This window comes from Sparus aurata, chromosome 21 (assembly GCF_900880675.1).
Source record: "Sparus aurata chromosome 21, fSpaAur1.1, whole genome shotgun sequence".
In the NCBI taxonomy this organism is placed as follows: Eukaryota; Metazoa; Chordata; class Actinopteri; order Spariformes; family Sparidae; genus Sparus; species Sparus aurata.
The window spans coordinates 12,530,966-12,546,637 of NC_044207.1; the positions used below are offsets into that span (position 1 = coordinate 12,530,966).

At 39.5% G+C, this 15,672-nt stretch overlaps 1 protein-coding gene across 5 annotated transcripts; it reads left to right on the forward strand.

The window, feature by feature from the left end:
- Positions 1-32: 32 nt before the first annotated feature.
- On the forward strand, positions 33-15,329 carry hfm1 (helicase for meiosis 1). Of its 5 annotated transcripts, none has more exons than XM_030402790.1 (40): positions 33-244; positions 1,312-1,467; positions 1,563-1,678; positions 2,041-2,344; positions 2,871-3,205; positions 3,658-3,699; positions 3,829-3,899; positions 4,041-4,173; positions 4,572-4,723; positions 4,849-4,926; positions 5,323-5,478; positions 5,740-5,940; positions 6,045-6,133; positions 6,255-6,298; positions 6,448-6,549; positions 7,038-7,183; positions 7,465-7,559; positions 7,670-7,803; positions 7,905-7,952; positions 8,070-8,150; positions 8,259-8,350; positions 8,510-8,616; positions 8,745-8,792; positions 8,891-8,988; positions 9,086-9,220; positions 9,370-9,455; positions 9,714-9,797; positions 9,897-10,054; positions 10,204-10,307; positions 10,785-10,952; positions 11,049-11,114; positions 11,236-11,360; positions 12,170-12,252; positions 12,426-12,541; positions 12,649-12,729; positions 13,616-13,903; positions 14,016-14,097; positions 14,218-14,317; positions 14,733-14,884; positions 15,040-15,329. In XM_030402790.1, exons 2-40 carry the CDS (start codon positions 1,397-1,399, stop codon positions 15,092-15,094), a joined length of 4,626 nt encoding a protein of 1,541 aa, XP_030258650.1. In that variant the 5' UTR covers positions 33-244; positions 1,312-1,396; the 3' UTR covers positions 15,095-15,329. The 5 variants fall into 5 exon arrangements, with proteins under 5 accessions (XP_030258650.1, XP_030258654.1, XP_030258649.1 ...); XM_030402789.1 differs by lacking the exon at positions 33-244 and adding an exon at positions 276-592; XM_030402793.1 differs by lacking the exon at positions 33-244 and adding an exon at positions 276-592 and having other exon boundaries at positions 12,209-12,252.
- The last annotated feature ends 343 nt before the right edge of the window (positions 15,330-15,672 follow it).

Here is a 15,672-nt window from a genome sequence, read left to right on the forward strand (position 1 = left end):
GCATAAAAAACCTGAGTTAATGACCATCTCCTTTGGGTAGCAGATTTTTTTTTTTTTAGGTTGATGGCGGATGGTTCATTGATAACATAAATTGAAACTTCAGTTACTGTTTGGTTTATATTTTTTACAGCGCAGATTTGGTTTAGCTGTTTGAACTTGTCACTGACGCACAGACAAGAATTGAAACGTTATACCAACAGAGCAGAGATGTTACCAGTGTCCCCCCATGGTTGTCTTCTCACAGGTCTTTGTTGCTCTCGTAGCCGGTGATAAGCCGGTTCAGTCATTCTCAGTCACATGTGTTGCGGAGAGTAGACGTGTTGTGTTTGAGCACACATTTGACAAAGTATGAAAATAATTCCACAGTAAACATCTCCTACAGCTGGCCTACTTGAAGTGGGATGAGAATATTATGCTGCTGCTAATGTTTTCAATAAAAAAAAGTCATGAATAGTAATAATGCTCGTGCGAGAATGATAGAGGCGCTAACGTTTACTCGCATATCAAATATGGTGGTCGGGTCAAGGGTTAACCTCTGACCCGACTTAACCCAGAATTCATATCTTTGTGGTACATTTGCTTTGTATTACAGGTGGGTACACAACGAAAAAACAGAATAGCAAACTTTGAAAATTACAATAGGCGACTATGGAGCTATTTGATAAATGTAAGCTAGTTAAAATGTCTCATTTAAATATTGCTAGCTTGTTGTTCACTTGTTAGCGATCCAGCTAACTTTAAGCTAGCAAAGCTAAGTTGGCTTACTTACCTTCGTTGTTTCTGCCTGGAAAAGTGTTGTGTATTATTCTAACGTTACCAATTTATGAGATACTTCTCTGTAAGTTACCTCTCATAATACAAAGACATCTTGCTTTGTTCAGCAGCTGCTTAGAGAGCGTTCAATTATGCGAAATGTCTAGGTATTTTCAGTGATTATGCTAAATAAGCAGGAATATTGGCAATTATTTAAAATAATCCACATATTTAATATAAAATGAAAAAATTGAATGCTGTGATGATTTTCTCCTTAAACTGCCAAATACTTTGACTACTTAACTATAGTTGAGCTAACTATTCACCATTAGGCCTGATCTTTGCAATGAAGAATGTCATGGGAAAAAATTAGAGTGTATATCATCTCCCATGTTAGTTTAATGTCAAGGTTTAAAACAAATCTTCAAAAAACCCGGAATTGTAGAATCTGTTATATTCTTAGTTGTACTGATGTTGTAAATACATGGCTACGAATATATGTATTGATGTGTTTTTGCATTTAGATTACCTTGCCTTGTTTTTTTTTTCTTTGGTCAGATATCCCCAAACCAGATCCACAGAGAGTGACTGACATTACACCTTGTTGCATTCGAATGTGTGATTGCCCACATGATCTGATGAGATGGTCGACTCCGATGACTGCACCTTGTCCCTAGACAATCTGTTTTTTGAGAAACCCGTTGTCCACAAAGTGTGAGTACAAAGAGATATGCCTCATCATCCCACACTCATCTCCTCTTCTCAGCTGGATTAAGTTTTTTTTTTCCCCTCTGGAATTTATCTAACAGAAAGCCATTGCACCAAGAGCCCAGTCCATGGCGGCTGGAAGCGCCGCCATCTCTTTCCCAGATTCCAGCTACTCAGGTTATGCAGGAGGAGGCAGAGTCTTTCTCCACCCTATACAGTATGTTGTGGTCTGGATTAGGGTGAATACCATTTCACTTGACTTGAGTCGACTGCTCAGTATTTTGCCTATTGAAGCCCTACTAAATTTAACCATATGACTCACTGACATGATCGCTTGAATAGACTTGACAGCATTCCAAATTTTCCTTGACTTGCATAAAACAAACCAAGATATGGGTCTTTTGTGATATATTCTCATAATCATTAGTATAACTGGAATGGTAAATCTCCTGCCGTACATGATTTTCAAAAGCAAGCAAAATGGCAAAATAATCAACCATAATAATTACAGGCAAAGAAATTACACTTGCCTACAACTGACTTTGATAAAACTCTCTCCCTCCTAAATATTACTCACAGGTATCTCCCAGGAACCCAAGATGTTCCTGCCTCCTTTCAAAGACTCAGCTGGCCTTACAGTCTTACCATCAAAAATCAACAGTCCTTACAGTTATAACAACAATGAGACTGAAATTCAGTATGGCAGCAACAGCAGCAGCAGATGTGATGGCCTTTGGGGAGGTGAATGGTTCAGGGATTACCCTCAGGGCGCCTGGCAGAGTGGCAGTGGCGGAGATGAAACACCGCAGGACTCTGGTCATGTGGCCATCGGTCGGAGGTGTTTGTCACAGGACCGCAGCAAAAGCCCACCTCTACGGAGAAGGCAAGTGTCAGTTATTTGTGAGGACAACCTTTACCTGATTGCAAATTAAAGACTGTGCACATTTTCAGACATTACAAAATGGCAGAAATTCAAGGCCACTTTAAGCAGGCCAACAAGGATTTTCTCTGTTTGGAGGCGGATACGGAACATCATTTACATCATTTATAAAATCCTTGAATTTGGAAGGTTAATGTTTTTCACATATGAAAGCCACATTTTGCTGTCCAGAAATGCAATGTAGTGCTGATTCACTCTAATCCGTCAAATTATTGTAATCCATGACACGCTCAAAAGTATTACAGTAGAAGCCTGAAGAGGTTTGATTTTTGCATCAGTGGGCCGTTCATAAGAACATGAAAAGATGCTCAACAATCTTTTATGGTAGCCTTGATGCTAGAGGCCAGAATGCCTGGCCTTCTACAAGCCTCCAGGCTTGTAGCACTATCAATAGTCCCCCCCTCACATTCTACATCCTTCTCTTTCTCTTCTTTATTCCCTCCGTATCCTCTCCTCCCTCCCACAACAGCTTGTTCAAGGTTCAGGTGTTGAACAATGGAGGTGACTCGTCAAACACAGATGACCTCAGTGGCAGCGGCAGCCAGACAGCATCCAGACCTCAAACTTTTCTCAGTCAGGTTACCATGGCGACAGTGCCTCCTCCTCTTCAGCCGCCACGGGCGACAGTTAGCCAGGCAGCTCCTCCCTTCTCCCCCGAGCCCCGCTTCCCGCCCCCCCCTCCTATGGGCTCATCTGCAGCGAGTGGCCGACCCCCGCAGCAGGCGGCACATGCAGAGATGCAGGACAAGGGCACAAAGAGAGTCGTCGTTCCACCCATGACGCCTCAGCTGCTCCGCATACAAGGTGCTGCACTGCAATGACACAGTCAAAGACAGGCGCTGTGCTTGTTTTTCTATGACTGGTTTACCAAATAACACTTACATAGCTTTTGTAAAGTGTTTCAGCTAATGAGCATGCCCATGTCTAGCCATGGCAGCAGCTGCCACAATGTGTTTGGGTGTGATGAGGTGAATTGAGGTGAGCTCCCCCCATTGACCGCACCATTGTAATGAAGCATGCTAGTCACTAGGTGGTGAACAGTAAAGCAGTAAAAGCAGCAGACAGAAACATTACAAACTGTTGTAACCACACATGTTCTCTGCAGGGATTTCTGCAGTTTTACTTCACATGCTGTACAAAAACATTCCCTTCATTCTGTCCTCTACCAAAATGTAAACATTTTATATTAACAACAAGGTGGAATGACTGAGTCTCAGTGAGTTTGACTGAAAATGTTTTGATGTTTCACATTATAGGGTCTTCTGGGTCAGGAATTTTGAGACCAGTTTCTGAAATCCGTATCCTTTTTGTTGTTGAGTAAATCAACGAAGGTAAACATTTTTGAAAGTGTCTGAACTGTGTTAGAATGCTTGGAATGTAATTTCACAAGTGATGTGGTTTGATTTCCTGAGCCAGTGCTAACACAGCGGCTAAGTTCAGATCCGTCTTCAAAGAGTTCCCCTTTTTCAACTACGTTCAGTCCAAAGCACTAGATGACGTAAGCATTATCTGAAACTCGATATAAGAGTGCTGTGGATTAAGTACAAAATAATGAATTTCTTTGTCTTGTTACAACCTGTCAGAAGCTAACTGTGAATGGGAGTCTCTCCTGAAGGCTTTTACTTTGGTTTGTTCACAGGTTCTTTACACAGGTAAGAACTTTGTAGCATGTGCTCCAACGGGTTCTGGTAAAACAGTGCTGTTTGAACTGGCCATCATTCGTCTGCTAATGGAGACCTCAGAGCCCTGGAGAGATGTCAAAGCTGTCTATAGTAAGCAGAAAACACTGTACACCCTATTGATATACCATTAGAGTCAGTCTGAGTAGATTTTGCTAAGGGTAATGTTTTATCATTGCATGATATATAGTATTAAATCGGAAAAGTGTTTCCAGTCTCTTTATTCAGGTTATAGGCTTGTGTACCAAAATTTAGTTAGGAAGAAGAAATCCTGTACCTTACGGAATACAACTAAACAAAGTCAGTGAAGAGCTACAATTTTCGACACAGTACACATCACTGTAATTGTACACTGCTTTGGACATTTTCTTCTGGCTTGCATCACACGTTATCTCAAGAGTATTCTGATTTTTGATTCAATTATAGATTTAGGGTTTTTCCAAGGTACAAAGGACTGGCTTGTAAAAAGATTCACTGTTTGTGCTCACCAGTAGCCCCTATCAAAGCTCTATGCAGTCAGTGCTATGAGAGCTGGAAGAAGAAGTTTGGCCCTCTGGGGTTGAACTGTAAGGAGCTGACGGGCGACACAGAGATAGATGACTTCTTTGAGATTCAGGACTCCCACATCATCCTTACCACGCCTGTGTGTTACTCTGCACTGCATCTTGGTTAAACAAACACAATACATTTGGGGGGATAGAAATATAATCAAATATAAAATCTGAAGTTTAACTTGATAACAGTGTTGTATTTGTCTTTTTCCCCCAGGAAAAATGGGACAGCATGACAAGAAAATGGAAAGACAACTGTCTGTTGCAGCTAGTCAGGCTTTTCCTTATAGACGAGGTCAGTGTGTTTTTCAGATGTTTTGTTCACAGGCCTCTCATAATCTGCCTGTGTCATAGTTAAAGCTCATTTTTTTTATCATGTTCTAGAAGATAAACTGTCTACATTGTTTTTAATTATGCCACATTACATGATGGCAGATCATTAGCCTCTGTGCTCAGCACTTTATTTCACTGAGGTTAGCCATTAAAAAGAATATAGTCCATCATGTTCTTGTCCTTATATTATGAGAAGGCACACAACCTGCACAATTATCCCAGACTGAGATGCACTTCCTCACGTTATTAATGGAATACAGTAATGAAGTACAGCTTCAATGTACTTTACTTACAAACCAACATCTCTGTTGAACCTTTAAGAAAGCGATATGTAAGATGACAAATGCTGTTCTTCCAGGTGCATGTGGTGAAGGATGTGACCCGTGGTGCCACGCTGGAAGTGGTGGTGAGCAGGATGAAGGCCGTACATGCCTCCAGGACAGCACAGAATCCAGAGACAGGCCTCTCTATGAGGTTTGTGGCTGTATCAGCCACCATACCCAATACCTCTGATGTAAGTTGCTCGATCAGAGAATCAATGAAAGTGCACTCTGCAATCTGTTAAGATGAAAATCAGAGAATTCGAAAGGCAATGAGGACAAATCTTTCAGAATGATGTAATTAATTGATAAATCTGTTGATTGGACTCATCTGTTTTGTGATAGATGTAGTGAAAAATTCAGAAGAGCACTGCATTGTATCGCTACACTGTTGTGCGTAGACACAGCTCTGTGTTTGTACTGTTTGTATCATTGTCTTGTCTGCCTCTTATCAGATAGCAGACTGGCTGTCTAATGAGAGTGGTCCTGCCACATATCTGGACATGGACGAGAGCCACCGTCCAGTGAAGCTGAGGAAGGTGGTGCTGGGATTCCCCTGCAGCCCAAACCAAACAGAATTCAAGTTTGACCTATCGCTTAACTACAAGATGGCCAATATCATACAAACATACTCTGACCAGAAGCCTGCACTGGTGGTGGGTGTGGAAAATTAGGCCAGAAAGCTTTTACTTTGTTTGTGTGTTTGTTTTCCTTGATTTCTTTTATTTTTATTTGGCCTAATTATCATGTTACTTTTTAGTTTTGCTCTACAAGAAAAGGAGTCCAGCAGTCAGCTACAGTTCTTGCTAAGGATGCTCGGTTCATCATGAGTATTGAGCACAAACAAAGGCATGTTTTCTTACCCATCAATACATACATCTTCTCACAAATGCAAATAGTCATCAAATGCTTTAAGTTTATTATTTAATTTCACTTAAGGTTGATCTTCTTGTCTTTGTAATCGGTTCAGACTGATGAAATATGCAAACTCTATCCTGGATTCAAAACTGAGAGGTAAGTCCCTGTTTGAAATATCAAGACCAACCAGATACACAATCTGAATCCTATTTCAGTCCAGATGCAGTAATAAAGCAAATGTTAATTTGATTGTGGCTCTGATTATCAATTATATAACTTTGTTTTGTATTTCTTTTGTGGTTCAGATCTGGTGATGTTAGGAGTTGGTTTCCACCACGCAGGAGTTGACTTGTCTGATAGGAAGTTGATAGAAAATGCCTTCACTGTGGGAGATCTGCCTGTCCTCTGTGAGACTTTATCACTAATATAATTTTATGCTTTGCCGTAAATGGATCTAGGACTATATATGTGTGCAACGTGATCTGTGTTTTTATTTTCTTTGTAATACTGCAAACATAAACAGGAAAAACAAGTGTCACAGGTTACAACAAGAGTTGTTACCAAACATATCAAGGCCTCCGTTAAAGCTTTGTTACTACAGGGTTGTGCTAAAAATCTGTGTAAATGTTTAATGGAAATATAAATTGCCGAACGTATGACTTAAAATGACCTATATGTCTATATATTTATGCCAGTCCTCTAATCTAATCTCTAATAGGCTGATGTACTGCTGCATCTCTAATAAAGAAATATACCATCGAATTTACAGAGTGTTAGTGCAGCAAACATTTTTGCAACAAAAACTCTTACCACCTGTTGTTGCGATTTTAAATCAGGTTTATTGTGTTTCAAGGGCACTGAATTTGTGTTTATGTTCTTATTTTGAATGCCCTAGTTACCACCAGGACTCTTGCCATGGGGGTGAACCTGCCTGCTCATCTGGTTGTGATCAAGTCCACCATGCAGTATGTGGCTGGCTCCTGTGAGGAGTACAGTGAGGCCGACTTGCTGCAAATGATTGGCCGAGCTGGAAGACCGCAAGTAAGGGCAGAATAATAATAGCAGACTTTATTTATTTTCTTATCTCCCTTTACACTTGGTAGTAAGGGGTTGTGCACCACACAAACAAACTGATGCATGTCTTTTATTGAGATTGTGCCATTTTAACATTATACACTGATAAAGTGTAATGTTAACATGCAGGTATCTGAAGCTGTTATGGAAATAGCATTTGTTTAAATATGGTCGATTAAGTAAGAATCATGGCAACGGCTGGTTTTAGTATGGTGGACACAATCAATAACTTGAAATTCTTCTACTAGTTTGACACATCCGCGACTGCAGTGATCATGACCAAGATGCAAACCAGAGACAAGTACATGAAACTTATGAATGGGATGGAAATCATTGAGAGCAGGTATTACAGCTCAGTCACAGTCTCGCTCTCTTGGTCTATCTCTCCCTGACTCTTACAGGAGTGAGATAATACAGCAGTATGTGAGGTAATATTAAACTTATTTTCTCCAGTTTACACTGTCACCTGGTGGAGCACCTGAATGCTGAGATTGTTCTCCAAACCATCAGTGATGTCAACATGGCTCTGGACTGGATACGCTCCACCTTCCTCTATATCAGAGCACTCAAGAACCCCACATACTATGGTCAGAGCTCAAAACACAAACAAAAAAGATCAGAACTAGTGTTCAGCTTCTTGTTTGTCACTGTATGTTAAACCAGTCAGTGCCTTGACTCCAAATTTCAGGTTTCTCTGCTGACCTGGACAGATTCGGAATTGAAGCAAAATTGCAAGGTGGGCTACAGTGAATTCACTAAGGTAGCATATGGGTTAATTGCGCATATGGCTAACATTTTCCCACTGTAGTAGATTAAAGTGATTACTGTTTCTCCATCTATTATCATCTATTAGAACTGTGTCTGAGGAACCTCAACTCTCTGTCCGCGATTGATCTGATCGACATGGATGAGGATATCAACATCAAACCCACAGGTGCAGTAGAGAGGAAATTGATTAAAAATGGATTCAAATGTATGAAAAAAACAGCGACTTATATTGAAGAAATTAAACTGTTAAGCAGTTTGTTTTTATTCCTTGCAGAGGCTGGCAGGTTGATGGCGAGGTACTGTGTCGCCTTTGACACCATGAAGCAGTTCAACAAAGTGGCTGGCACTGAGAACCTGTCTGACCTGGTAAGTTCCCTGATAAGACTGCATGGAATGAATGTTTATGATTAATATGCAGATAAAGGCCCTTTTAGTGTTGTTATATTGGGTTCCTGCAAAGGAAATCATTTTGTTTTGTAAATGTAAAGAAACAACCATTAAGATAAAAAGTGGCTATATGTACAGATTGAGTTGGTGTCAAAGAGCAAAGAGTTTAACGACATTCAGCTGAGAGTGAACGAGAAGAGGCCTCTGAACACTCTGAACAGGGACAAGAACAGGGTCACCATCAGGTCAGACATGTTTATATGACTGAGAGTTGAAGAATAACATAACAGCTGATTTTAACTGTGGATTGGAAATGCATAATGGTGGAGGTTCAACACAAGCCATTATCAATGAAATGACTGTATTTTTCCAGATTTCCCATGGAGGGAAAGATCAAAACCAGTGACATGAAAGTGAACTGGTAGGTTTATTCAGTCAGTCCTTTCCCGTGGAAAAGCAGTATGGATTCCTTATGGACTGTCAACTGTATATCTTATGGGATTGTTGTCTTGTCTTTAGCTTGATTCAGGCTCAGTTGGGTTCCATCTCAATTCAAGAGTTTGGACTCACACAGGACACAGCAAAGATCTTCAGGAATGGGATGCGCATCAGCAAATGTATGTTGGGTAAATCAGGGATAAGAAACACTGACTGCTCTCTGACTATATTTCTTTTTAACTTTGTATTGTAACATTGTATTTCGTTCCCATTCAGGTCTATCGGAGTTTCTGAGTCAGCCGTCCAAGACCGGTTTTTCTGCTCTGCTCAACTCCCTAATCCTGGCTAAGTGCTTCAGAGCCAAGCTCTGGGAAAACTCACCCTATGTTTCCAAACAGCTGGAGAAAATAGGTGGATACATTGCTGTGTCCAGATGGACATTTAGTGGACTCACTTTTGTACACAATGAATTGATTTATAAGTCAGACATTCTCTTTTGTAGATCTGCATGCAGTGTCAAACTGAATATAAACATTTGATAATGATGCACTATGTTTCAGGCCAGAGTCTCTCAACTGCTATGGTGAACGCTGGACTCACCAATTTCAGCAAAATAGAACAAACCAACGCCAGAGAGGTTGAGCTGGTCAGTCTGTGTAATATTTGAAAAGAAAATATGCTCACTCACAACATGTAATTTATCCACTGTATGAGCTATATCAGTGACAGTATAAGTTCTGATGCTTCAACTCTGTGTCACAGTTGCTAATACTGACTTGACATAGTCCAGCTAATGTTACGTGAGGCAGTGTCTGGAAATTGTGTTAAACAGGATTATTACAATTATGTACTCACTTATTCTTGTGTAAAGTATGTGGGTATGATTTTATGTTTTTTAACTCAGATTCTAAACAGACATCCCCCATTTGGCAACCAAATCAGAGAATCTGTCATACATCTCCCGAAATATGAAGTTACTGTGGAGCAGGTAGATGTAGGATTTTATTATCAAAGGGAAAAGTACATCATATAAAATAGCTTCTCACTTTTAATTGTTATTCTTTAAACTTTTGGTTGTGTTTTGTAGCACCCGAAGTATAGCTGTGCTGCTGCAGAGATTGTGGTAAAGGTGAACCTAAAAAACCAAGCTCAGCTGCTATCTAGGAGAACAGCACCCAACTACCACTATGTCTCTCTGATCATTGGAAACTCTGACAACACTGTGGTATTCCACCAGAAACTCACGTGAGAAAGATAAACCTCAGGCTCCCACCAATTTTGTGTCACAAAGTTAGAACACTGAGCATTCACCATTATGTAAAAACAATTACAGACTGGTTTGAGAATATGTAGAATATTGATTTTCAGCAGGAATCCTCGTGTTTGTTTTCCAGGGACTTGGTGCTGTTGAAGTGTGGGAGCTGGTCGAAGAAGATTGAGGTGGCAAAGGCCTCCAAAGGAGAGGAGATCAGTGTCAATCTTATCAGCTCAGAATATGGTAACCATGGAAATAAGTTTGCATTTCACACAACAGATGTATCAACAATATATACAGATATCCTGTATATCATATATATTATAGAGAGAATATGAATATGTTGTGTTATTCGATACAAGGTTCTTTATTTATAAACAATTCACAGCATCTTTGTTTAATAATTGCTGTGCAAACCAATGTTGTTTGTTATCTGAGATATCTCTTATTTTGCCATTTGAGTAACACATTTATATCATGTTTTGTGTGTACAGTATTCATTTTTATTTTTTTTAACTGAATTTGAGGAAAATTAGGCCTAGTAGGCCAGTTTGGCTGTTTTAAATTGCTAATGGTGATTCAGCAAATGAGCTAATTGAATTTGGAGTTGTTGCACTTAAAGAAATATGATAAACGTTTTTTCTTTTTCTCCACATCCCATCTGTATACTCTTGGACTGGACTGTTTATGTAGCAGTTTTAACCTCTTCCTCTCCGATAGTGGGCCTTGACATCCAGCAGAAGTTCAATGTGTACTACTCAGGAGCCAGGAGATTTGGAACTGAGAGTCCATACTACATATCATATGATCGCACTGGACAGAGGGGGCAACACTCAGAACTGAAACCTCAGTCTACAGATCACTCTGCAACTTCTGCTACTGACCAAGGCACTACACTTAAACGTTGTCACTGATGTTTTTTTGATGCTGAAATATTTAACAGTTTTTTTCCTCTTTAATCAAATATGACAACTTTACAATCAGATTTAGGCAACACAAGACAGTGCAACCACTACTGCAAGAACAAGGAGCTCTGCGGCCACGATTGCTGTGAGGACAATCGCACGCCTTTCACGTTAGATTGTATCTACTGTGTGTGCCTGTCGACATTAGAGTTCTCCTTCTACAAGTCTATCAGAGTGCTTATCTGTGTGTCCTCCCCTCCTTCAAGGTAAAGTAGGTGTATCTGTGACAAAGAAGAGGTCAGCGAATCAAGAATCCAGTTTTTCGTCTTATTTGCAAGACCTGAGGAGCAGGTGTGACACACTTGCTCAGACTCCTGTCAAACGACTCAAGGTGAAAAAGAATACTGATAATCAGATGAAAGTCTTGAGTCAGTCGTTGAAGTTGGTGTTTAATGTGAGGTTGTCTGTGGTTGCTGTAAGATATAAACCTCATCCTGAACCAGTCTCCTCAAATAGATCACACACAACACAATTGCATAGAAAGCAAAGTTGATTATGATGGCTTTGTTTCTGTAAAAAAAACTAAACAAAAATGGTTAAGACAAAATAAAAAAGAATGTCTGATACAGTGGGAAAGTAGAACTGCTGCAAAGAACAGAACTCTGAGCTTCGAATTTTAAATAATTTAAATGTATTAAATCAGTGCACTTTTTTTCTCTTTGTTTAGTTTGCTAGTTTTCACAATTGAATAAGAAATATTTTATGAACAAAAAAAATACATGGAAAAGTCCCAATTCATTTAAATCTTAGAAGTAGGTTGTCAGTTTGGTTCCCATAAAATCCTTCTGCTTCAACAGGCTTTGTTAATGAAATACAAGCATTTTTTTGGTTACCAACAGACACAACTAATGAATGGACTAATTAGCCTACAGACAAAATGATCAAAGGATTCAAAAGCAGTGAGGCCGTTGAGCTGCATATATTAATGAATTACATCTATACCAGAGAGTCTAGGCATGTACTAAAATTCAGAAAAAGAAAAGTATTTAGTTTGCAGGTGTAGAATACACAGATAAGATACAATACATCAGTTTTTATGCAAATTTGATCTTTTAAGATGAGATTATCATAGTGACTATGGTATGTTGTTTTATGTAAAAATGTTCAAGTTGTATGTTGTTTGATGTTTTATTTCCTAAGATGAAAATGAGTGAGGAGTCTGTGTCTTTCAACATGCAGGAGTTTGCTTTCAAACCCAAAGAGAGGCTACATACTGTTTCCAGGTATACAGACAATTCACACTTGATTCATTAGTGCAAACCACTATGTCCCTTAACAACTGCTGCAGATTTAATTCTTAAATGTGACAATTGCATTTGTGAAAATTAGTGTAATTTGGCTGAAATTTGGTGCCCTGATGCTGATTCATATAAACATCCTGTTTTATTTGATGAAGGTATGGAGGGAGTCACTATGGAGCTTCATGGGGAGCTCACACTGAGACTGTGGATCTGACAGGAGGAGAAAGTGCTCACCTGTCAGACATAGTTCATCTGGATGACAGTGACTGTGGTAAACTAGTGGCATAAGAAAATTTACTCAATACACTCCCCAACATTGCAGAGTGTCACATGATCTGTGGCTGTGTTTTTCATCCTCTCATTCTCTCTCCTTTTGAGATTATGACAAGATGGAGGACATGCACTCAGTGACGGTGGAGCCTTACCAAACGCCTGCTGCATCTCATGCTCACCTTCAAAGTATTGACCAACAACTTAACTCAAACTTATGACTAGTTAGACTGCATTTGTGGTTTTGAATCTCTTGGCTCATTAACTACAAACATACTTTTTTCCCCCTTTGTATCTCTTATATGTTATCCTTCATTTTTTTTTCACTGGTAAACTATCTTGGAATTGCATTCATAAGCTATGTCCTTGAAGGAACAAGCAATGGAGATGAATGACAAGCACACACAAACGTAGGAAAAAGTGTAATGTTAACATGGTTGATGAAAAAAGTTGTTTTTTTGTCCCCTGACTGCAATGTTGGGGGTGAAGTATCCACGAATACACCAACAAAGAGAGAAGCAGTGTCTTTGACATGTAAAATACAGGTGGTGATCTGTTTGTGATGTTCATGGACTACCTGTCTTAAGTGATTCCCAAGAGCTTTATATTAAAGTGACTGGGATGTAGGAAAGTCAATCTAAAAACCTACAGTATGACGTTGAATGCCTAAGTATATGTGACTTTAGGGGCAAGCTGATAAATGTATGTATCTTTAGATTTATGTTGGTATGAAATACAAATTGATGTAGTTTATAGTTTGTTTTTATGACACCTCAAGACACGTCAATAGACATCTGAACAGCAAATGTGATGTGCTATGTGCACCACCACCCCTCAACACCCCAAAATGTTTTACCAAAGTTTCTCCATGTTATTTCAGCAATCATTAAGATTAAAGTTATTTGAAGTCAATAATAGAAAACTTATAAATCCACCATGTATGGTCTTTCTAAAAACTCAGGAGTTCTTATGCAGATTCTTTTGTTCAGATTTAATCAAAAAAAGGCCAGAGTGCAGTCACATCTGATGGTGTGTTCTTCCTTTTATGAATTTCATCTGTGTTTATGTTCTTCAGCGTGGATGAACCCTGGAGTCAGTGTTGGTGTGAGTCAGAACCATCTTAACCAGATCAATACGACCAGCTCAGCTTATTCAAAGAGGTCAACTGCTGTTTCAAAGCAGAGCACTCACTGTGAAAATGCTTCATTCTCACAAATACCAACGGTCAGCTTTGACCTTGGAAATGAATGGGACGACTGGGGCGACTTTGATGATGAAAACCTGGTGCATGCCAGCGAGACGTCATTAGCCTCGTGTCCAACTAAACCTCAAGTGCAGCAGTCTGTCAACTACAACATGCCAGGTAGAGTAAAGTTGGGATTTATTCTGTTCATGAGATACAGCAAGGAAATCAGTGTATAAAGTCTTACCTTTTATTGTTGTAATTTTGATAAGTTTACATGTTTCATGTGTAGGGTTTGCAGCTACATCGGAACCAGCATTCCTCAGTCACTCAAAAGTGAAGCCTCGTGTTACTTCTGCCAGAACCCCACTGAGGTAAGGCCAGACAGAAATAACAGGAATCACATAATGTTTGACATAGAAAATCTTCTACAGAGTCATCCTGAGGTTTGGTTAAGACAGTAAAAACATACTGTCATATTTTCGTTTTTAAAGGTCAGTTTCACCAAATGTAAGTCCTGAAATCAGAAAACCAGGACCCTCGCCAGTAACAGTGAGACCACCGACCAGAATCACACTGGACTGCAACAAAAAGGTGTGTGTGCATGTAGAGATCTATGGCTGCATTTACACACATGGACATAGCTGTTGTTGACATGTCTACTCACCTCTCCTTGTTTTTGATTTGTTAAAGCCACTAAATCTCATTCTGTGATTGACAGACACAGTGGAGCTGCCTGGCCTATATACTGTACCCATGACAGCATTGGTGGCCAGTCTGTTATACCATGTAAACATGTAAACAAACTACTATTAGGGTAGCTCTTTTGCTGATGGGATTTTCTCTTTGTAGACAGAAATATTCTCTCAGTTTATTAATAGCCAGAGCATTATTGAGTCCTGGGTTAAGCTGAATCAAAGGTGCCTGTAAACAGCTTAACCTTTCTAAAATCTTCACTGGTGTATTGTCAGAGGCTGGGCTGCTTGACACCTCCTTCCTCTTTGTGCAGAGACCAAGCATCTTCAGTGAAGAGATCACAGTAAAGACACCAAAAAATCTCCCAAAACAGGCTGAGACCCCTGTGGCTCCACCTACCAGAGGGTTTGATTTCTTCTCAACATTGAGCGCCCCAGCCAACAGCAGCTCATCTGTCAACACACGGTAGAGGAATTGTTCATTACAAGCTTTTATTTTGATTCAGTACATATTTTTCCCTCAGTAGACGATGAAAACAATCCTATACAGGATAGACTCACGAAAGTACATTTTCACCTGATGAAACCCCTCCCTCTTTTCTTTACATTCTGTATATTCAGCACCAACAGCAAAGAAGAGGAAACTTTCCTTGGGATATTTGACGGTATATTTTAGATGTACTGCTTGTCTGACTATGACATGAGTATGTTATTCACATAAAGTGTTTTCTTTAGACTAACGTTCATGTTTTGTTAAAAATCAAAAAGTTGCAGACTGTTAAAGTCATCTTATTATATGTTTATTTTTGTTCAGGAAATAAATGGTTACTAATGTTATTCCTAATTGTTACAAATGTAATGTATTTATTTTATATTTATTTGTTTAATAAAGTCTGTGTTTATTCAATGCAGTCTAGTGGAGTAAATCATCTTGTAGTGTTATTAGAAATGTGTCAAGATATACAACATTCACACCTGGGCTCACCTAGACCTAGCAGCCCACATGAAGGCCGGTTGGGTCAACGACAACAGCACTAGCATTCTTCATTCACGGCAAGTCAAGGCTTGTGTTACTAATGCACCACTGAGGTAAGGCCAGACAGAAATGTACATTTCAAACAACAGGAATCAAATAATGTGTGACATATAAAATCTTTCTTATTTTAGTGAAGACATTAAAAACATACAGCCACACAAGTGGGCCTTGCGTCTGAAACTCAGAGTCCACACAAATTTTAAGATTGCTGTTCTCTG